The sequence below is a fragment of the Pelophylax lessonae genome (genome assembly GCF_965119305.1).
Source record: "Pelophylax lessonae genome assembly, chromosome: 9".
Taxonomy (NCBI): domain Eukaryota; kingdom Metazoa; phylum Chordata; class Amphibia; order Anura; family Ranidae; genus Pelophylax; species Pelophylax lessonae.
Window position 1 is genome coordinate 134,635,571 of NC_138776.1, and position 21,573 is coordinate 134,657,143.

Here is a 21,573-nt window from a genome sequence, read left to right on the forward strand (position 1 = left end):
CTGAGCGCTGTGTCCGTCGATGAATGAAAGAGAAAATATCTTAGCATGCGGTAGCCTCCTTAGCAATATATGAAGACAATCCAGACAGCAAAGCCAAAGTCCATCTTACAGTAATCTGCTGTCATGGCGAACATACTGGGGTGGGACTAAACACCCAACCAGGGTGATGCATCGCAGTGAAGACCCGGCACGGTATCAAACCCTACTCCACACCACCCAAAAAAACCCTCATTAGTATTTTTTGGCAATCTCACGCTATTCTTTCAGGCAGCATTTTTTTTTTCAAACAAAAAACAAGTATAGGCACTAATCCAACAAAACCATAAAAAGATGCTTAGGGAAGGACTAAAAAAAAAAAAATGGAATCCTGAACCTTAATGGTTTTTATGAGTGATGCATAAAAACTCTACAGCTTGAATCCTCCTTACTACGTAACAGGTCTCATCAAGTCCGGTATATATATAATAAGAAGCAGAAAAGAAGAACCAAATGCTCACAATAGTGTGAATCTGAAAATGTACTTTATTATAAAATGAATGATTAACACTCACATAAAACCATAGTAACTGCCTTGCAAAGAAAACTCCACTTTGGGGACACAGTGATGCACTTCCGGTTGCACAATTACATCACAGGGTACCGCTCTGTTCTACGTGTTTTGTCACCAAGTAAATCGGGGGCTCCCTGCGCAGGGTGAAGCGGTATGCTGTGACATCATACCTCACCTGGAAGCGCATCACCATGTCCCCCGAAATTGGGTTTCCTATATAGTGCTGCTACTACGGTTTTATGTGAGTATGCGGTGATGTGGAGTGCGAGTAAGAGAACTGTTGAAGATTCTGGTGTTACAGTGTTTCACATTTTAACTTGGGGGACTTTCGTGTATGGACTTATGTTGTATAATTTTTTCTGTTAATCCCCTAAACGAATTGATGTGGTTTTCACCTTATGTTTTTTTAGTTTTGGGTCACGCATAAAAACCATTGGGTTTCAGAATGAATCTTGCACTTTTTTAGTCATTACCTAAGCATCTCAATATTTATGCTTTTGTTAGATTAGTGCTACACTTGTTTTTTGATTTAATATGCGATATCCCAGCTTTTCACGGTCATCATCATAATTATTTTGTTGATCACAAGTATGGTTTTATTTCAAGTTTTGAGTTTTACTTTTTTTAAAATAACAGAGTCAGTTTTTATAAGAAGCTGTAAAGAAATTTCTTAAGACCCAAAAAAGCAGAGTAGGCCTTCATCTGAGACAACTGTAGCTCGTCACAGCAGCCAACCAGGAGGTTCTTACTTTGCCATAAAAAACACCAATAAATTAGGGTCTTGGCATTAAATTATCACCAAATGTCTTGCAAATGTCAGGAAAGCAGGAGACTAAGAAGGCCTATACTTCAAATATTCACAGATAAGAGCAATTGTCTAATAAAAAGCAGAAGAGAAGTAATCTACAATAAAACAAGAGGCATCGTACTTACCACACCAAGCGCCCGTTGCTGGATCCAATTTACATAATCATTCCTAATATCAACAAAGTCTTGTATTTCATGGATGTAGAACTTGTCATATGGGATGATCTGTGATGACTTCTCATTTACCTGAAGATAACAGATGATAATACGCTATTAATATTTGGAATAATAATGGTATCCTTTGGGCATGAAAGGTGAGAGCCTTCAGTGCAGAGGATCCTGGGGCAAGAGATGCGATTATGCAGACTGGAGGTTACATTTACATTAGGCAGTTGCGCTATGGAGGCAGACTTCGAAGTGGAGGCCAAAGCATTGAGGGCCAGGTTAAAGGCGAGAGGTTACAGCAAAAATGTCCTGCGTAAGGCATACAACAAGGCTAAATTAAAATCTAGAGGCAAACTGATTTTTAACTTCAACAAGGGGAAAAAGATTACCAGGGAAGGAACAACTAAGTTAGTTACTAATTACCACAGTCATCACACGGCTATAAGATCCATTATTTCACAGAACTGGCACTTCCTGACGGAAGACAGGACTGTTTCGAAATATGTGCGGCATTACCCTGAGATAGTTTATAGAAGGTCGAGATCACTGAGAGATTCCATGGTCCACAGTCACTATGATGAAACGCGGGGAATAGGGGACCACCGTCTGTGGGGTACCTATCCCTGTGGGCATTGTGACGTGTGTCCATGGATCCTGGAGGGACCCACATGTAGGCTCCCCAATGGATCAGAGCATAGACTGAGGGGGTTTGCAAACTGTGAGACAGAAGCTGTCGTTTATATTGCTTTTTGTATATGTGGCTCCTTCTACATCGGGAAGACGAAACGTCCTTTGTCTTCCCGCATTGGAGACCACCTATACTATTTGGATGTGGGATTGGTCCATACCCCCATATGCAAACATGTGGGGGTATATCATAATTTCAACCCAGAGGTAATAAAATTCTCGGTACTGGAGGTTATTAAACCGAATGCTCGGGGGGGAAACATTGATCAGAAGGTCCTCCAATGTGAGGCGAGATGGATCTATGACCTGCGAGCAACTCAGCCCCCAGGACTTAATTCTTCCATCTCTTATCAACCTTTCCTTACTTGATCTGTGATTGAGGAGTTACTCCTATGTTCACGCACCCTCTATATGAAATATGGTTTGTCCCCCCCACAATTGCCCGCATATATCCCCCTTGTTGAGTATTTTGACTTTTTCTAAATCTCTTTCAGGGCCACTCTAATCACTAGGGGCCTATGTGGGGCTCATACCCTTAATTTCCTGAACACGTTGCTTTGCTAATACCTATGGTATCTTAACCATTTTTCTTGATGATTATTATAATTATTTAGGTTTTTTTTGTTTTTTGCCCTTGTAATTGTGTAGGGCGCATTTATGTGACTTTATTCATTTGCCTATTACAAGTATTTGTTTTTTGTCTATAGAATATCCTGGGGACATACACCTCCCCTGGGTTGCTTTAATTGGGGCAGGGTGTTGGTGAGTGCTGGGGGATTTTATGTTATGGCTGGCACAGACCACCATCTCGTCCTTCATGGAGTGACAGCGGGTGGTCCCTCTAGCGGTGGGATGTTCGGGCGCAAAGCCAGGTTAGTGTGGTGTCCACGTGACCCTCCACTTCCGGGCCGGCCGTCGGCCGGTGACGATGGCGGCGCACGGTGCGTGATTACGCCACGTGCGGCGCACCTGTCCATCATTCCGCGTTCGCACCGGAAGTGGCTTTGATCACTTCCGGTGGAGCCCGGCCTACTTTAGGAGGAGGGTGCGTCGGGCCACGGTGCTTCGGCCTCCGCCCGCAGACGGCGGTGGAGGCGTCCTGGTTCGGCCGTGCGTACTAACAGTAGGTATGTGGGGACTGGGAACATTGCTGCTTAGGGGCCCCCCTTTTTTGGGGATTGGACTATGGCTCGGTTTTAGCCTATCTATGCTTGTTTCTGCCCTCTCTCTCTCCCCCCTTTGGTTGGGTGGATAGCTATATATGCCTGCTTTGTTTCCTTTTTCTTCTGGTTGGTGTCTCATGAAGATGGTTCTTTTCTCCCTGTATATGCCTGCCTTGTTCTCTCTTTCCCTACTTGGTGCCGCATGAAGATGATCTCTCTATTCACACTGTTACATTTCCACCTCTTCTTCTGATTGATCTATATTTGTTGACCTCTTCTCTTTTTTTTTGGTAACTTGTGGTACGCTCTATAGTGAGGGAGTGAGACTGGCACATTACTTTAAACCTCTGATAGAGACGGACCCTGTCTCCCTAGTTGGGATTCATTGGATCGGACGTGCTCTGAGAGGTCCTGTATGGGTTGCCTGCTCAATGTCTCACTTGTTCACTGCATATGGGGTACTGCGTTCCATCTCTTCACCATCACTGCATGGCCTGAGTGGGTGTAATGAGGGAGAGGAGGGTGGCCTCTGGGCACCATTGGACCTATTACGGAATATATATTTCTTGTTTTTCAGAGCCCAGTGAGCTACCCTGTTTTTTCAGGGGATAACTGTGACCTTTTGGTTGGTTGGCCTTTTCCCCCGAGGTCGTAGCCTTTGATCTCCTCCAGATTAAGGGGCGGGGGTTCGACACCCCATCTTTTGGGACAGTTTTCTTGTCCCTCCACGGGGATGGAGATACCCAGTGTGTTGCCTCCTTGAACGCGGGTGTGGAGCCGTGCATCGGGTTGTATGTGGAATCCCCTGGTCACTAACAACTATCCTCAAATTCTCTATTTATGTGGTGAGCATACATTGTACCCTTGATGTAGTTAAGGAATGTCTTATAGTAGGTACTTGTGTACTGGAATATTATGATGTTGTTATATCTGTAAAACTTAATGTTACATTTTTGTCTTTTTGTAATAGTCCACCCGGGACTGGCTATGGTCTTTGAGAAAGCCCATCCAAGGGCGAAACGCGTCACACCTGTCCCAGGGCACATGCGAGACCAATTTGGACTGTTGCACTGAATGTACCATGGAAATGTTGTTTCCTTTTTATATGCAAATTTAATAAATGATGTTTTTTCAACATGTTAAGTAATTGTCTCATGCTCACCCATCAGGAGTCCTCCTCAACACATCCACCAATTTTATTCCTAGGTACTAGTATCCTTCTACCCTTTGGGGTGGGGGATCAGGTTTCTTGGTTTTTTTTATTTATCTATTAGGATTGGAGGCCTCCTGTAATCACACCCACTAAGGCTATCTCTATTTGATATCATTTACATTAGGCAGTGTTTTAGGGTTAAGTCGGCAGTAGATGGTTTGATTTAGAACCATGTATGGGCAGACTAAATGTACCCAAGTAGATTGATCGATCAACCTAGGTACAACCAGCCTGTCGCATTTTACATGCATTTTTAATATTGCTTTTAAAGCTGCTAGCAGTAATCACTGTGATTCTCTCTCCCCCCCCCCCCCCCCCGGAGAAAACACAGACTTTGCGGAGGGATTTCCCAATCAACACAGTGGTTGCAGGAAAGAAAATCTTTGCATTTATGGCAAACTTTAGTGTGAGGGCTATTATTTTAGGAGGATAAAGTGCTCCAACATTGTATTTTGAAAGCAGCACTCAATACTCTATGAATACGCTGATCAGCATGCTGCAGCCACTGATCGGTAGGAAATTTTCCAATAGGTCTCTTCCACAGAAGTCGATTAAACAGTCTTGAGTGGCAGAGCCCACACACACGGGTCAAAATCTGACCACTGTATGGGCAGTTTTATTGTTAGGAGTCTTTAGGGTAGGGCAATGTAAAGTGCAGCACGCACTGTGATAATATCAAATGATTTGTCAGTATTCAGTACAATGCACGTGGTGTCGTCCATGATTCTATTATGTAAGCATCGATGTGTTCTTTGCTTATACTACATTTTATACAATATCCTGTATGTACTTTATTATCAAAATACAAAGACATAAAAGGCCCATACAAACCCTATGCAGAATCTCCAAAAGTTTGAAGGCTGTGTTGAGAAATGTGTTGAAAATCCTTCTTTCAGTAAACGGGATTCCAATTTTTGTTAGTTTCAAGAGATGTAAAACAACATCTTTAAAGAGTTGTACTAGCCGCATAAACTCAGGGGGTTCGAGTGCAGACCACCAGTTTTCTGTAAAAAAGAAACAATACACATTACAAATTTGACAGCTTTTGAAGCACAAAGAACTATACAATTCTAAATGAAGAATACTCACCCTGACAATTATGAGCAATCATGCAGTGTATTAGCACCAATGATGTTGACTGTAAAGTGAACTCTCCAAAATCTCACAAGCAATTCGCTGAACACAAACTAAACTTACGACATCTAGTAGTAGCAGCAGTCACATTCAACAGGACTTGGTTTGTAATGCTGAAGACATTTCGTAGCATCCCAAGCCTGGAAATTCAGTTAAATGCAGCTAACTGCTACCAGATATACAGTACCTTCACCTGGATAAATGAGAACCTTCACAGAGAAACCCACTACAGGTTTCCAGCATGACAAAAAATGCATGCAGTGAAGGAGGGCAAGCACTTGACTAGTCAGCAGGGCCGAACACATCCCCCTCAGCTCGCTGTGGTTCCTTCCGCTGAATCCTATGTCTTGTACTGACATTTGATTTGTTTATGACAGTTTTAAGCATTTATCCAGTATCACCAATGACAATCCTTAACCCATTCCAATGAATAAGTGCTAATAGGCTAATGTTACTTGGGTGACTCAGCTGTTAGTGACACCATGTCAGTGGGGGTTACATGCTGTGGAGCATCTGCAGTGTCTCCAACTGCTTGCACTAAACAAGCACTGGGACAGAAGGAGGAGACCAGGAAGAGTTCTGTCCCAAAAACATACAGGTTTTAAAGATCACATGATGTGTTTCAGAGGTCTTGTCTCCTTTCTCAAATGTCATTGCCAGTTTTTTTGCCAACTCTGTCCCACTGGAGAGATTTCCCTTTACTCCTTGTCCCATAGCCACAACAAATCAGCTTCTTCCTCAGCCAGGCCAAGGGGGAATGACCGCGTTGAACCCAGAGCCAAAGCTAAATGTTCCACAGCATGTAGAAGCATAGAGCGGCTTTACAGACACCTGAATCAATTCAACAAAGATGACGACCGGTAAACAAACTCCCAGCTACTATAGCAGCAGTGAGTCTGTTTATGTCAGTGCTGCTGCCAATGTAATCCTTACACTGGTGGCAAGTGAAAGTTCATAGGAAATCTGTACTCTGAGAAATATGTAGGTTGCCAATGCTGACCTTCTACTAGAAATGATTGTTCTTTGGAAGTTCTGCTGAATCTCTAAATGTAATACTTTCTCAACATTATACAAACCGTTCTGACTTTTTTTCAGACTTCAGGTGTTGCATTTTGGTTCTGTATTTTAAAAAGGATAAAAGCTAAAGACAGGCAAGAAAATAGCATTTTGAAATAAGTTTACTCTAATAATCTATCTGAGCAGATGGTAGAAGGCAACAAGAACCCCCTCCTCTAAAAGTGTCAGTGCGTGAGACATATGCAACTCACCTAGGACTTTCAATGGGGCTTTCTCAAGGCTAATAATTGCTGTCCCAAATGGCAATGCTAAAGAGAAAAAATTGTTGGGATCTGTCATCAGTGGACAATCTGGCAATGTAAGGTACAATCTCAAAGCTTCAATGTCAGGTGGTGAACTTGTTAGTTTTGGTATAAGATTTTTTTCTAAACTGGCAGCCACCTGCATGGTGAAAAAAAAGCAAAATTAAGCTTAATAAAATGAACAAAGAGGGAGATCAAACACAAACTAGCAGATTTCAACAACTGGGGAAAAAAAAAAAAGTCTCTACATAAATCCGTAACAGGACACGTGGCAACCTTTCCAACGTTAAAGTGCATTCACACCAAAGTAGAGAGTATTTCTGGTGATTTTAAAGTGTTTATCTTTAAGGGTCCTTTCACATGGAGCGGACCGTTTTTTGATCCGCTCTGGCACTTTTTTTTTTTTTAACATACACGGGTGACACTTTTGCGTCCGTTCCGTTTTTTTAAAACGGAAGAAAAATAGGGTTCTCTTCCATTCCAAAAAATGGAACTGATAGGAAAGGACGCAAATCGGATGTCAGCAGATGGTCATCCGCTGACATCCGCAATCCCATTGACACGCATTATGTCCGTTTTTCATCCACAAAAAAATGGGATGAAATAGGGACATACGGAGCGCGCCAGTGTGAAAGGACCCTTAAGGAATTTTGCAGTATGCTTCAGGCATTTGTTTCCGTGCTGGACAGCAGTTCTTCAGGCACAAAAAATCATGTGCAAAAACACACATTTAACTCCCGTTAAAGTCTAAGGGGCCAAAAAAAAAAACGCATGTCTTTTTTGTGTGAGAACAGGAACATTTAGAAAGAAAAAATTCTGCATGTTGAGAGCAGTCAGGCTTAGGGAAACCGGCTGAAAAGTGTAAATGGGGGCTTACCAAGTCAAGACACGGCCTAAACTGTGCAGTTATTAAATGTGTGGGACTAATAGATGAAAGGCACAACATTTTTAAGTTTGCAACTGAAACAGCTAGAAGGTTTAGTGTTCACCTAACCACCCATTTTGGCTATTATATAGTGATCACATGTAGGCTGGAGGCTTCATTGAACATCATGTTTGCCTTCAGCCTGTGGATGAGCAGTGCCTTCTTCAAGCTGTAGTGTCATATCCATTGCTGTATTATCAGAATACAGCGTTAAATATCTATATACACACTGCTGTGCTAAAGTTTTAGGCAGGTGTGAAGAAATGCTATAAAGTAAGAATGCTTTCAAAAATACATATTTTAATTGTTTAATTACAAATTGCAAAGTCAGCAAACAGAAGAAAAACCTAAACCAAATCAATATTTGGTGTGACTACCCTTTGGCTTTAAACCAACATCAATTCATTCACTTGTACACAATTAGGGATTTTTTAAAGATTAGAGTCAGGTGTATAATTGACCAATTAAAGTGGTTGTATCCTCACCGGAAAAAAACAAAAAAAAAAACAACCCTGCAGGACAAAGGCATAATGAGCTAGTATGCTAGTCTCTTCCGGGTTCAGCGGGGCCGGCGCTGTGAGTGGCCGGAGCCGCGATGACGCCGCTCCCGCGAATGCACGCGGGAGTCACTTTCTGGCAAGGAGCCGGCAAAGAGCTCCGAAGGTCCGCCGGACCTTCAGAGCCCATGCGCCGCTGGTGTTAGTGGCAGCATGTAGGGAGAATATCTTATATGATATTAATTTTACTAACAGGTAAGCTATATTATAGGCTTATCTGAAGGTAAAAGGTAAAAAAGCGATGATACTTCCGTCATCTATGGGGACACTAAACTATTTTGATGACAGTATGAAAAAAAACTTTGTAAAAAGAAAAAAAAAAAAAAGAAAAATAATGTTGATAAATTTACTTTTTTTTTTCTACACATACTGTCACCAGTGAGTATCCTTGATCACCACCACACCAAGTTATATGATTGTGCTGTATTGCACTGGCGATGTAAAAAAAAAAAAAAAAGTGAAAAAGGTTTTATTTAAATTTCTTAGTTTTCCATAAAATTGTGACAAAAATTACAACTTCAAAAATCTTTCCATGCCTCTTATTAAATACGTTGGACTATTTACTTTCCAAAAATGTGGAGGGTATTTGGGGGGGGGGGGGGGGTATTTGTACTGTCCTGGAATTTTAAGGCCTCAAGAAATGAGATAGGCCATCAGTACATCAGGATTGATCAATTTGCAAATATATATATATATATATATATATATATATATATATATATATATATATATATATATATATATATATATATATATATATACACACACACATATTATATATATATATATATATATATATATATATATATATATATATATATATATATATATATATATATATATACACATACACACACACATACATATACACATATACACACACATACATATGCACAGCAGATATATGAAGTCTAAACACCCCTGTTAAAATGTCAGGTTTCTGTGATAAAAAAATGAGACAAAGAAATAATTTCAGAACTTTTTCCACCTTTGTGACCTGTAAACTGTACAACCCAATTGAAAAACAAACTGAAATCTTTTAGGGGGGGGGGGAATAAAAAAATGTGGTTGCATAAGTGTGCACACCCTCTCATAACTGTCATAACCCTCTCAGCTGTGTTCAGAAATAAGCAATCACATTCAAACTCATGGTAAATAGGGGTCAGTACACACCTGCTATCATTTAAAGTGCCTCTTATTAACCCCAAATAAAGTTCAGCTGTTCTAGTAGGTCTTTCCTGACTTTTTTTTTTTCGCATCCTACAGCAAAAGCCATGGTCCGCAGAGAGCTTACAAAGCATCAGAGGGAATGTCATTCTTAAAAGGTATCAGTCAGGAGAAGGGTACAAAAGATATTCCAAGGCATTAAATATACCATGGAACACAGTGAAGACAGTTATCATCAAGTGGAGAAAATATGGCAAAACAGTGATATTACCAAGAACTGGACGTCACCCCAAAACTGATGAAAATCTGGTTAGTACTTGCTGTGTGGTACATGAGACAAAAATCTCCCGAATTCTTCATAGGTCTGGGCTTTGGAGTAGAGTGACAAGACTCTTACGAAGAAAAACATCCAAGCCCGGATATATTTTGCAAAAAACACATTTGAGGTCTCCCAAAATCATATGGGAAAATGTGTTATGGTCTGATGAAACCAAGGTTGAACTTTTTGGCTATAATTCAAAAAGATATGTTTGGCTCAAAAACCACACTGAACATCACCAAAAGAACACCATACCCACAGTGAAGAATGGTGGTGGCAGTATCATGCTTTGGTGCTGTTTTTCTTCAGCTGGAACAGGGGCCTTAGTCAAGGTAGAGGGAATTATGAACAGTTCTAAATACCAGTTATTATTGGCACAAAACCTTTAGGCTACTGCTAGAAAGCTGAACATGAAGAGGAACTTCATCTTTTAGCATAACAACAACCCAAAGGACACATCCAAATCAAAAAAGAAATTGTTTCACCAGAAGAAAGATGGGATTTTTGACTTTCCGTAAAATCCATTTCTCTGATGTTAATTAGTGGACACCGCTCCTGATCTTCTTAACCACTGGGTTATACTGCTCCCACAGAAGTAGGACACTAGGCAGAAAAAAGTCTGGTTAGGCCTATGGGCAATCCCAGGGGGTATACTCCCTCTCTCTGCTATAGGTACTCAGTTTGGTTACAAGCAGTTTCAGAAGAATTACAACTCCAGAGGGGTGTGGATGCTGTGTCCTTCAATGAACATCAGAAAAATGGATTTTACGGTAAGTCAAAATTCCCATTTTCTCTTTCGTTCATTGACGGAGACAGCTCCTGATCATCTTAACCATTGGGACGTCCCAAAGCAGTTTTAAACATGAGGGGTGGGAACAGTAAAAAATAAATTCCCAAGGCTAACTATAGCAAACCAGGTAAACCAGGGAGCTCAACCAAAACTGGAGTTCACCTGAAAAAAACAATACACCCTCAAGGAGGACCGGGTCATCTTAACAGCAGCCTGCAAAATCTTACGGCCAAAGGAAGCATCCGCAGATCCCAACACATCTACAACAGATCAACCTTGCAAACCTGCATCACTGATGCCTGATGATGGAAGGCCCAGGAGGCACTGAGTGCCCGAGTAAAGTGCGCCTTGACAGGGAAAGGAGAAACCTGACCCTTGATTGGATAGGCCTGAATCACCGTCTGTTTGATCCATCTGGAAATGGTCCCAGAGGAAGCAGACAACCCTTTCTGAGGCCCATCTGTGAGCACAAACAGTGAGTCTGATTTCCTAAAAGACTCTGTAGCTGCCAGGTACACCCCAATTGCCCGGACCACATCCAAGGCATGCAGGGCAATTTTCTTCGGATGTTTTGGTCTGGGACACAGGGAAGGCAACACAATGTCTTCATTCAAATGAAAATCAGAGACAACCTTTGGAAGGAACAATGGACAGGGATGAAGAACCACCTTATCTCTGCAAACCACCAAGTATCTTCTGCACCCGCACAAAGCAGTTAAGCGCCTTGAGGTCCAGGATTGGATGCACCTTGCCTTCCTTCCTGGGAACTGTAAACAGGTTTGACTAGAAGCCCTGAAAAAATTCCAAAGTCGGAACCAGGACAATCACCCCTTGAAGTAACAAGTCTTGTACCGCCCCAAACAGACCCTGTAAGCAGTCCAGGGACAGACACAAGTTGGAAGGAAAGAATCTTGACGGGGATAAGAGCGAAACTCGATCTTCTAGCCGGATCGAATGACTTTATGGACCCACTTGTCTTATTATATTATATATATATATATATATATATATATATATACACACACACATACAAACATACACACACACCATAGATTATAGAGGCTACACCTTTCCTACAGCCTAAATAATATACACCTATTTGGGTTAATTTTTACCAAAAAAAGTGTAGCAGATTACATTTTAGCCTAAATTTATGAAGAAAGAATATTTTTTTGCAAACTTTTATAACAGAAACTAGGAAAGACTTGCTTTCTTTCACAATTTTCAGTATTTCTTCTTCTATATTGCAAAAAAAAAAAAACCCAGTGGTGCTTAAATACAACCAAAAGAAAGCTCTATTTGTGTGAAAACAAGTATATAAATGTAAATTGCGTAGTGTTGCATGACCAAACAATTGCCAACTAAAGTAGCACAGTACTAAATAGTATAAAATGCCCTGGTCGTGAAGGGGGGGGGGGGGATAAAACATTTTCATAGGTCAAGTGGTTAACTGAAACAGTAACCGCTGTGCAGAAGGCTTGAAGAAACAGCCCCTACTAAAGGTGAGGTTAATGGAAGACAGTTTCATGTCGCAGGTCATATACCATGGCAAGACTAAGCACAGCAACAAGACATAATATAGTTATAAAGCATCAGCAAAGTCGGGCAATGTTAATAGACACAATGGTTGGCCAAGGAAAGATAATGGAGCAGATGAAAGACACATCATGCTTACTTCCCTTTGACATTGGAAGATGGCCAGCAGGGTCATCGGCACAGAACTGGTGGAAACAAGTGGGACGCAGGAACACTCATCTACTGACCGGAGATGTCTGGCCATAAGTGGTCTTCATTGAAGAATTCCTGCCAAAAAGCCGTACCCCTGACATGGAAACAAGGCTAACTGACTCAACTATGCACAAAAACATAGGGACCGGGGTGCAGAAAAATGGCAGCAGGTATTCTGGAGTAAAAATCTAAAATGTTTGGCTGTAGCAGGAGGCAGTTTGTTTGCCAAAGGGCTGGAGAGCGGTACAATAATGTGTGTCTGCAGGCAACAGTGAAGCATGGTGGAGGTCCCTTGCAAGTTTGGAGCTGCATTTCTGCAAATGGAGATGGAGATTTGGTCAGGATCAATGGTATCCTCAAATGCTCCTGATCTCAAAAACATTGAGTCTGTCTGGGATTATATGAAGAGACAGAAGGATTTGAGGCAGCCTACATTCACAGATCGGTAGTTAGTCCTCCAAGAGACTTCGAACATCTTGCAGAGTTCCTTCAAAAACGATGTGCAAGTGTACCTAGAAGAATCGATGCGGTTTTCAAGGCAAAGGGAGGTCACACCAAATATTGATTTGATTTGGATTTCTCTTCTATTCATTTACTTTCCATTTGTTGGTTGACAAAAAAAAAAAAACTAACTATTAACACTTTAATTTCTGAAAGCATTCTTCATTTACAGCATTTTCTGACACCTGCCTAAAACTTTTGCACAGTACTGTATATATAAGACATACTGCCTATAAATATACATACCGTATTTATCAGCATATAAAATGCACCTTAAAGTGGATGTAAACCCTCACAAATACCCAGTGAAGTGAACAGCCTCAGAGGATACACAGAGATAAAACAAATCTCCCTACATAAGTTTTACATGCATATCGGCTTTCTTCAGCTTTATATATTTTTTAGAAAGTGCACATCATGTTAGAGATGGTCTCTTCCTGTTCAGCACTTGGGAGTGTAGTGAAACCTTACACTGTGTGACAGCTGATTGCAGAAAAGGCACACACCCCCACTCTACATAGGCAGAAACACCAAGAGCTCTGCTGTGACAAGATAATCTCTCTGCTAAGTTTTTTATACCAACCTCCCACAACACAAATTTCAGCGTGAATTTATCTCAGTTGACAGAGAACTTGTCAGAAGTTATCATGCTGATAAAATAACGGGACTTAAGGCCCGTACACACGTGACGGAAATCGGACTAAATATCCTCCGATTTTTCCCTCTCTTGCTCAGCGTTCATAACCGTTTTTAGTTGACAGTGCATAAATGTTCACGAAATTTCTCGTCCGATTTTTTTATTTTTGGGACATTTCTTCCTAGACTTCCGGGTCATCAGCAACTTCAGATCATGTGCGGTCTTTCATATCCGATTTTTCACGGACGTACTGCATACACATTAAAACGAAAATTGGTCGTCTGGGGACGGACGATAAAAATGTTGGTGTTTGTCCCTCCGTCTTTTTTCGTTGAAAATGTCGGCATCGGCTGCTGAAAGTTGTGTACACACTAGCCGAAAATCGTATGATTTTACCTCGGATGGGAATTTTCAGCAGATTTTCTACTAGTGTGTACCCCACTTTAGGGCTTTGGAGAGAGATAAGAAAACACTACATATAGATGTGCTTAGGTCAAATTTAATTAATTAGGTTTACATCCACTTTAATTATAAGAAGGAAGTTTCAGGAAAAAAAAAAAAAATTTAAAAATTTTAAATAAAAGAACTTCGAAGCGAAATAAGGGTCAGTGCTGATCAATCCAGCCTTATCAGTACCCATTTGCAGCCTCACCAGTGCCCATCAATGCAGCCTGATCAGTGCCCATCTGCAGCCTCGCCATTACCTATCAATGTAGCCTAATCAGTGCCGGACTACACAGAAGGATTTCCTTCTTACTGTGCGCTCGCAGTCACACACAGTCCCGGCTTCTGGAACGGCTCCTATGATAGACAGTACACTGGTCCAATGCCGGGACATGTGATGTCTATCATAGGAGCCGGTCCAGGAGGCGGGACTGTGTGTGAATGCAAGCGTCGAGTAAACAGGAGATCCCGGCTCTGTGTAATTGACCCCCCTTCCCCTCTGAGGCAGCTAGGTAAAATATCCGTGTATAACACACACACATGATTTACCCTGGGGGAAAAATGTGTTATACACTGATAAACACAGTGCGCACACACGCACACACACACAAGGGTTTCAAAAATGCATGCAAAATTTATAGAAGTACTGTTGGGTTTACCAACACGTGCCACCAACGCTCCTAAATTCAATTTGGCATGGCAATCTAGGAATCAATGACCTCTGGGCACAAAAGGATTAATCTTTACACTTTACAGGACTTGACAGGTTAACTCAAATGTGGAGTTAACTTAGCCTGTCTTGGAATACACAATCCACAGTGGTGTTTGGTTGAACCTAACCTGTTGTATGGTTTGTGGCGGGGCTGAATCCAGCAGTTTGTGGAAAAGAAGTCTTGCAGAATTCAAATCTGTCCCTGAGAATTTTGCACATGTTCTAAAATGGTCATTATTGCTGCAAAAGGAAACAATGCAAGTCATGAAATCACAGCTGAAACAGAACAAGGCATAGACAATAGGAAACTACGGCAAGCATTCAGATTTCTTTGAACTATACTCCGCATAAGATGAATTCTGACTTGTCACAAAATGTTACTGCATGTTGCACACTGCTGTATTTAAGTGGACCTATCACAGATATAATACTTATACATATGCTACTCATTCCCTGTATTATCATAACAAAATGTAAGGAATACAGTAAATTCCTAATTGCATCTTCTTCTGATCCTTAACCACTTTCAACAATATTTTCTCTTCTTTTACTGGTTAGTTTTCATTTTTTAAAGTACATGTGAGCCCTTATCTCGTAAAACAACCCATGCAGTTTAAAACAGAAGTTAAAAGCAAACATTTATATGTATTTATATAAACACCTTTTTTTTAAATAACTAATCAACACAATCTATGTTCTCAGCTGCATAGTGTGCGTTGAGAGGTGGGGATGGAGAAACTGCAATACTTGCTTGCAAGTGGCTGTGCGGGGGGGGGGGGCGTGTGTGTACAAGTCTTGGCCATTGGAGCACAACCAGAGAATTGAGCATATTGGGAGGGTTGTGCTCTCATGCCTAGTGTGGTCAGTTTGAAATAAGAAAGCAGGGGGGTTGGCAAGATCAGTAGGTATTTCACAATAGGGATATACATGATACTTTTAACAAAAGTACACGGTACAGCATAAACATATCAGGAATGTGCAATGTTGCAGTGACATGTTTTTTAATGAACACATGCTTTACATACATAACTTTTCTTCTAATTTACAGAATAAACAACTTTTAAGATGACTGAACAGATCAGAACTTCTTAAAATAAAAAATATTTAAACAGGTGAAAGGAGACATGCGTGGCATTTACCTGTTAGATAAAAAGCTTCCATTCAGACAGGCAGCGGATGAAAACACTTTGTCAATTTCACTGTCAAAACAAAATCCAAAGAAATCACTGAATTAAACAAAAATCAAGAAAGCCTTGGGTTCCTGAGTTCATTTTGACCAAGTATCACTAGTAGCCACTCATTTTCTTCTACATGCCCTGTTAGAATTGTTGCTCTGTGAGCCATTTTTGACTCCATTTCACTGATCCTCTCTGTAGTGAATGTACCTGGAAGTGCTGAGCCCTAATTAAATATAACAGTACACAGCCCCTTTCATTATACAGCCCCCCTTTATATTACACAGTTCCCCCCATGCACAGTACACATCCCTTTTATTATAAAGCCCCTTTTACACTTCACAGCCCCCCTGCACTCACAGGAGACCCCCCAGTCTCCTGGGACAGCCCTGCCTGCGTACTCTAAAGTAAAAGAAAAAATCACTGCCAGCTCCTTTTCATAGATGCTTCCTACATTGTGTCAGTGTCATTGTAAACAGATGCCTCTTACTACCTTGTTAGCGCCGTTCTTTCATGGCCGGTCATGTGACCGCTCTACTCTGACGTTTAATGGCCGATCATGTGATCGCTCTCCTCCACCAATCCGAAGCTGCACTCAGAGGAGGAGTGGGAGGAGGAGAGCGGCCAGAAAGCAGGGAGCCAACAAGGTATTTAGAGGCACCGTTTTTAAATAACAGTGATATAATGTAGGAAGGATCTATAAAAAGGGTCTGGCTGTGATTTTTTCTTAACTGCAGAGTACACTGGCAGAGCTGTAAATAAATAATATCGGCGTATAACACGCACCCATTGTTTGCACTATATTTTCAGGGGAAAAAAGTGTGAGTTATACGCCGATAAATACGGTACCTTTTCTTTCCCTTAAAATAGTACACTTCTCAGTTTAAACATTTGATATGTTTTCTATAGTGAATAAAGTATGGGTTTATGAGATTTGCAAATCATTGCATTCTGTGTTGATGTAGATTTTACACATTGTCCCAATTTTTTTTTTAGGGTTGGGGGGTGTAGCTCCTTAAAGCTGGCCATACAGTAATCAAAATTTGTATGGTTCAGCAGGGACCAGCTGAACTCTGATTGAGGTGTGGTTGTTCCTGCGCAACAGAAGTCGATTGTTTGATCAACTTTGGATGAAAGGACATCGATTGATTTTCCTCAATCAGCGGCCGCAGCTGTTATCACAATACAATGTCTTGGCAGGGGAGTGGGGCCCATTGTTTCCTCACACACTGCACACATGGAGGCACTGCTGCCGCGCCACCTGTCCTCTAAAATACTCTCCTTCCCTCCTGACGGCTTCAGGTGTGGCTGGGAAGTCACAGGGGGATTTAAAAATAGATCCCCTACTGCTCCAACTTCCTCCACCCCCTGTCCTGAAATGCTCCCCACCACAGCACTGATCCCTGCAGCGCTGCTGGCCGGCTTCCCCTCCTCTCCCTACTGCCAGATGCAGCTGCAGCTGGGACGGGAGATCAGTGCGGTGTTGAGGATGGGGAGCGAGAGAGGGCTGGTAAACACCTGTCCATTAAATGCATGTGCTTCCATTGTTGGAGACTCACAGAATTTAGAGTTAGGACCACAGATAATGGGGTGCCTTGACGGGCTCTGTGGCTTACGCATGTATTTGCAAATGTGTGCAACTAAACCCCTGTTTTTAACACGTACTGTTGGACAGGTCAATTCGGTTGGTCGCAGATTGGTTGGTAAGGAGAGCTTGGAAATCTTTTTGTCTTGTTATATGCATTGCCCTTCCAATGCTCCTTGCTGCAGAGACCAGTTACAGGTGTGGACAGTAACCAGTTTATGTCATGTGGGCACCCACACGGATGTCAGATTGGGAGGAGTCTGTGCAGCCGTTACGTCCCAATTGACATGAATGGAACTGCCTGCACAGGAGATGCATGGAAAAATACCTGTTTCCTCATTTGCATAAAACAAAGCTCTCACATGGACGTACACTTTAATGCTTCTGATGTGAACAAGGCCTTAGTAGGAATTTTGTAAGTCATGTTATGTTTATATTTGCTAATAATGTACTTTGAGTGAAAACAGTGATTTGATAAACATTTTACACAACTATTATAGAAACTGAGCTGGTGGCCAGTCTATCCCCCAGTACAATTCCCCCTAGGTCAGTCTGATGTACATGGGGGAAGTTGTACAGGGGGACAGACTGACCTGGGGGGAGGGAAATTATACTAGGGGACAAATTAACCCGCGTGGGTTTGGATTATATTGGGGGACAGACTGACCTGAGGGGGGATTGCACTGGGGGACAGACTGACCTGGAGGGATTATACTGGGGGACAGACTGACCTGGGGGGGGGGGAATTATACTGGGGGGGACAGATTGACCTTGTGGGGTGGAGGATGATACTAGGGGTGAGATCGATCTAGGGGGAGGGGGAAGGATTATAATGGTGGACAGACTGAGCTGGCAGGATTGTACCAGGGGACACACTGACTGACCTGGGGGGATTATACCGGTAGACAGATTAACCTGGGGGGGGGGGGGGGGGGTAAGGGATTATACTGGAGGACAGATTGAGCTGGGGGCAGAAGAGATTGATTATACTGGGGGACAGACTGAGTTGGGGTGGGGGGTGATATTGTACAAACTGCACTGTATACACTAAACTGTACATTACAGACCCCTGCACTATATACACAACGTTGTACATTACAGACTCCTGAACTATACACACTTTATTGTACATTACATACGTCTGACAAAAGTGTTCACTGTCTTAAGAAGGTTTTACCCCCTTCAGGACTAGGGCATTTTTTGCTATTCAGCACTGCGCTAATTTAACTGGCAACTGCGCGGTCATGCAACACTGTACACAAATGACATTTTTATGACCCTCCCCCCACAAATAGAGCTTTCTTTTGGTGGTATCACCACTGAATTTTGCATTATAAAAACAAAACAAAAAAAGAATTTCAATAATTAAAAAAAAAAACAAATTTCTTCATAAATTTAGGCGAAACGTATTCTGCTACGTCTTTGGTAAAAAAAAAACACAAAAAAACGTAACTGTAATTTAATTGGTTTGTGCGAAAGTTATAGTGTCTACAAAATATGGCATATATATGTGGTTCTCTATTTTGGTTCCGTCATGTTTAGGTGCTATTTAATGATTTGCATAAAAGCCGACCGTCCCCTAGCCCATCCCCTGTAGACGTCATTGATGACGAAACACTCTGGGAGTGGCTTTGAAGTGACGTCATCACGTATGCAGAGCAGCGAACAGGAGAGTGGTGTTTGCTAAGCCAACTTGCTGGAATGTTACATCATATATGTCTTATATTTACCTTCTCAAGGTAATTGTGATCATCTACTTTGAAAAATAAAACATCATATTGAATTTGATATACTGTACTTCACTATGGGAGCTGTTTTAGTCATTTATTTTTGAGTCTAAATGGGATCCAATGCCTGCTGTTAACACTTCCATCTGTGATATCAACCTGCCTGTTCAAGCTCATTTGACCATTATAACTTATGATTTGGTAAGAGGCGTGTGTTGGAGGGTGTTGGTGGTGGCGATCCTTATTCTGGTCTTCGATTGCACTGCAAAGTTTACTGAAGATTTGACTTATCATTATATTGGACTTTTTTTGCACAATCTTTGCACTATTGGTTTGCACTGACTTCAGTATTATTTGTTATTTAATGTCCATATGTTCTAGCATCGATCTTATTTAGTGCACTTCAGCACACCTTAGCGCCACTTTTTTATGTACTAATTAATGTTGGACTGGTATCACAGTTTTTTCTATTGGCTGCTCTTTTATTTTATTTCTTCTGAGCACGGATATTTTACTTTATTTTAAAAATCTTACTTTACTATGTCTGGAGGAAGCCTTCCAGATGAGAAAGTCAACCATCTCTGAATAAGCTCTTCATTTATAGTCCATATACGTCTGGAATGGTTACAGTTCCTGAAGTCATCTGGAGGAAGGCAGTTCTAGAAAGGAGAAACTTAATTTAATGTAGTTACATATGGTAGAATCATGCACTTCGAAATTGACCTCAGATTCGGGCGACCAAGTTATAAGATCTAAAGGACACACACAAATTTTTTTTATCATTCAAATCATGATCTGCACCATCTCATAAAATCATTGAATGAGATAAATATTTCTAACACCAACACCTCAGAAGTATATAAGCCACTCACCAGATCCTGATGAGATAGCTGGTGGAGATGAACAGAAGCAGTCTCTAATATATAGGTCACATTGATAAAGAAAATAAAACACCAGCGAGGAGTTACAGAGCTCTGTGATAAATAATGGCAGCCACTCTACTCACTGTATCAGACCTCCTTTGACCTCTATAACCTAGCCTGCCAAGCAGAATATCCACCTGGACTGATACTTTGGCTGATTTAAAGTAGAAATTTAGGCACTGTAACTCTTACCTTTTAAATGCTGCCACCCCCACCTTTCCTCATTGTGATGCATACAAAGAAGCACAAATCACAATAATTAAATACATTTTTTTACTTAATGTTTTGTATTGTCACATGCCTACAAAGCCCCACACTACCAGGGTTGAGTGGAACCACTCTGGCGCCTGTGGCCACTGGATCGCTTCCACCTAACTGAGATTGCTCTAGCAACTGGGAGAATGTGTGTAAAACTCCCACTGCTGCAGACATATGCCATATGTCGGTGGCAGGGAAAGGGGTTAAGCACATCTGCACATGATCTCCTTTTTGTGCCCTTTAAGGTAGGATTAATGGGTAAAATTACGGTTGGGCATTTTGAATAATGTCAGCTAAAAATATGTTTAAAAGTTGGCGATTTTTGAGATTTAAATCTGCATCATGGGTTACTTTATGATATCAGTTATATAAAGTGGCTTTCTTGTCTCCCATCAGTGAAAATACATTCACGTAACAAAGTAACTGTCTGTGGTTAGAGAGTGTCAGCATTCAGAGATACTTTAGTCAGTAGGCTAACCTTAGGGGTCACTGGGTGTACCATGAGTAGTGGAACTGCCAGTGGGCTGGTTTAAATTGAAATACTCTGCACATCCTTCATCAGCATAGCCCATGGAAAAGAGAATTCATACTTTTCTTCTCCAGATAACATAAGGATTGTGATAAATAGAATCCCGCACCATGATAAATTCCTATACGATTAGACACTTACGACGACAAAATGAGATCCTCCTAAAGTAGCTGAGATTTTTCTGCCAAGTGTATGCAGTATATGCACACACAGTATTAGTGCAAGAATATACAGTACCCTACATATACATGCTTATTGCAATCCACATTGTTAGCATTTATTTTTAATAGTATTATATTTTTTTTTTTATATTTTCTATTGAGATTTCAGATTAGAAAAAAATCACAAGAAAAATAAAAGAAAAACAAAAAGTTAGATTTATCTACATATGTACTGTAGGAAAAGTATAAGTACATTTACAAATTGATGCTTGACCTCCTGTATTATTAGTATTAGAGCCCTTTCACATTGAGGCGCTTTTCAAGCGCTTTGGTGCTAAAAAAAAAAAAAAAAAAAAAAAAAAGGTGCAGGAAAAACTTGCACAAACCTATTCCCATT

At 41.2% G+C, this 21,573-nt stretch overlaps 1 protein-coding gene across 2 annotated transcripts in view; it reads right to left on the minus strand.

Moving 5' to 3' along the window:
• Window positions 1-21,573, minus strand: part of HERC4 (HECT and RLD domain containing E3 ubiquitin protein ligase 4) — a 95,578-nt gene that overhangs the window by 39,856 nt on the left and 34,149 nt on the right. For both annotated transcript variants that reach the window (XM_082267656.1, XM_082267657.1), the window contains exons 10-15: window positions 19,840-19,964; window positions 15,958-16,017; window positions 14,947-15,058; window positions 6,988-7,177; window positions 5,417-5,589; window positions 1,484-1,603 (exon numbers count right to left, since the gene is read on the minus strand). In XM_082267656.1, coding sequence (XP_082123782.1) covers window positions 1,484-1,603; window positions 5,417-5,589; window positions 6,988-7,177; window positions 14,947-15,058; window positions 15,958-16,017; window positions 19,840-19,964 — 780 coding nt within the window. The remainder of the gene's footprint in view (window positions 1-1,483; window positions 1,604-5,416; window positions 5,590-6,987; window positions 7,178-14,946; window positions 15,059-15,957; window positions 16,018-19,839; window positions 19,965-21,573) is intronic.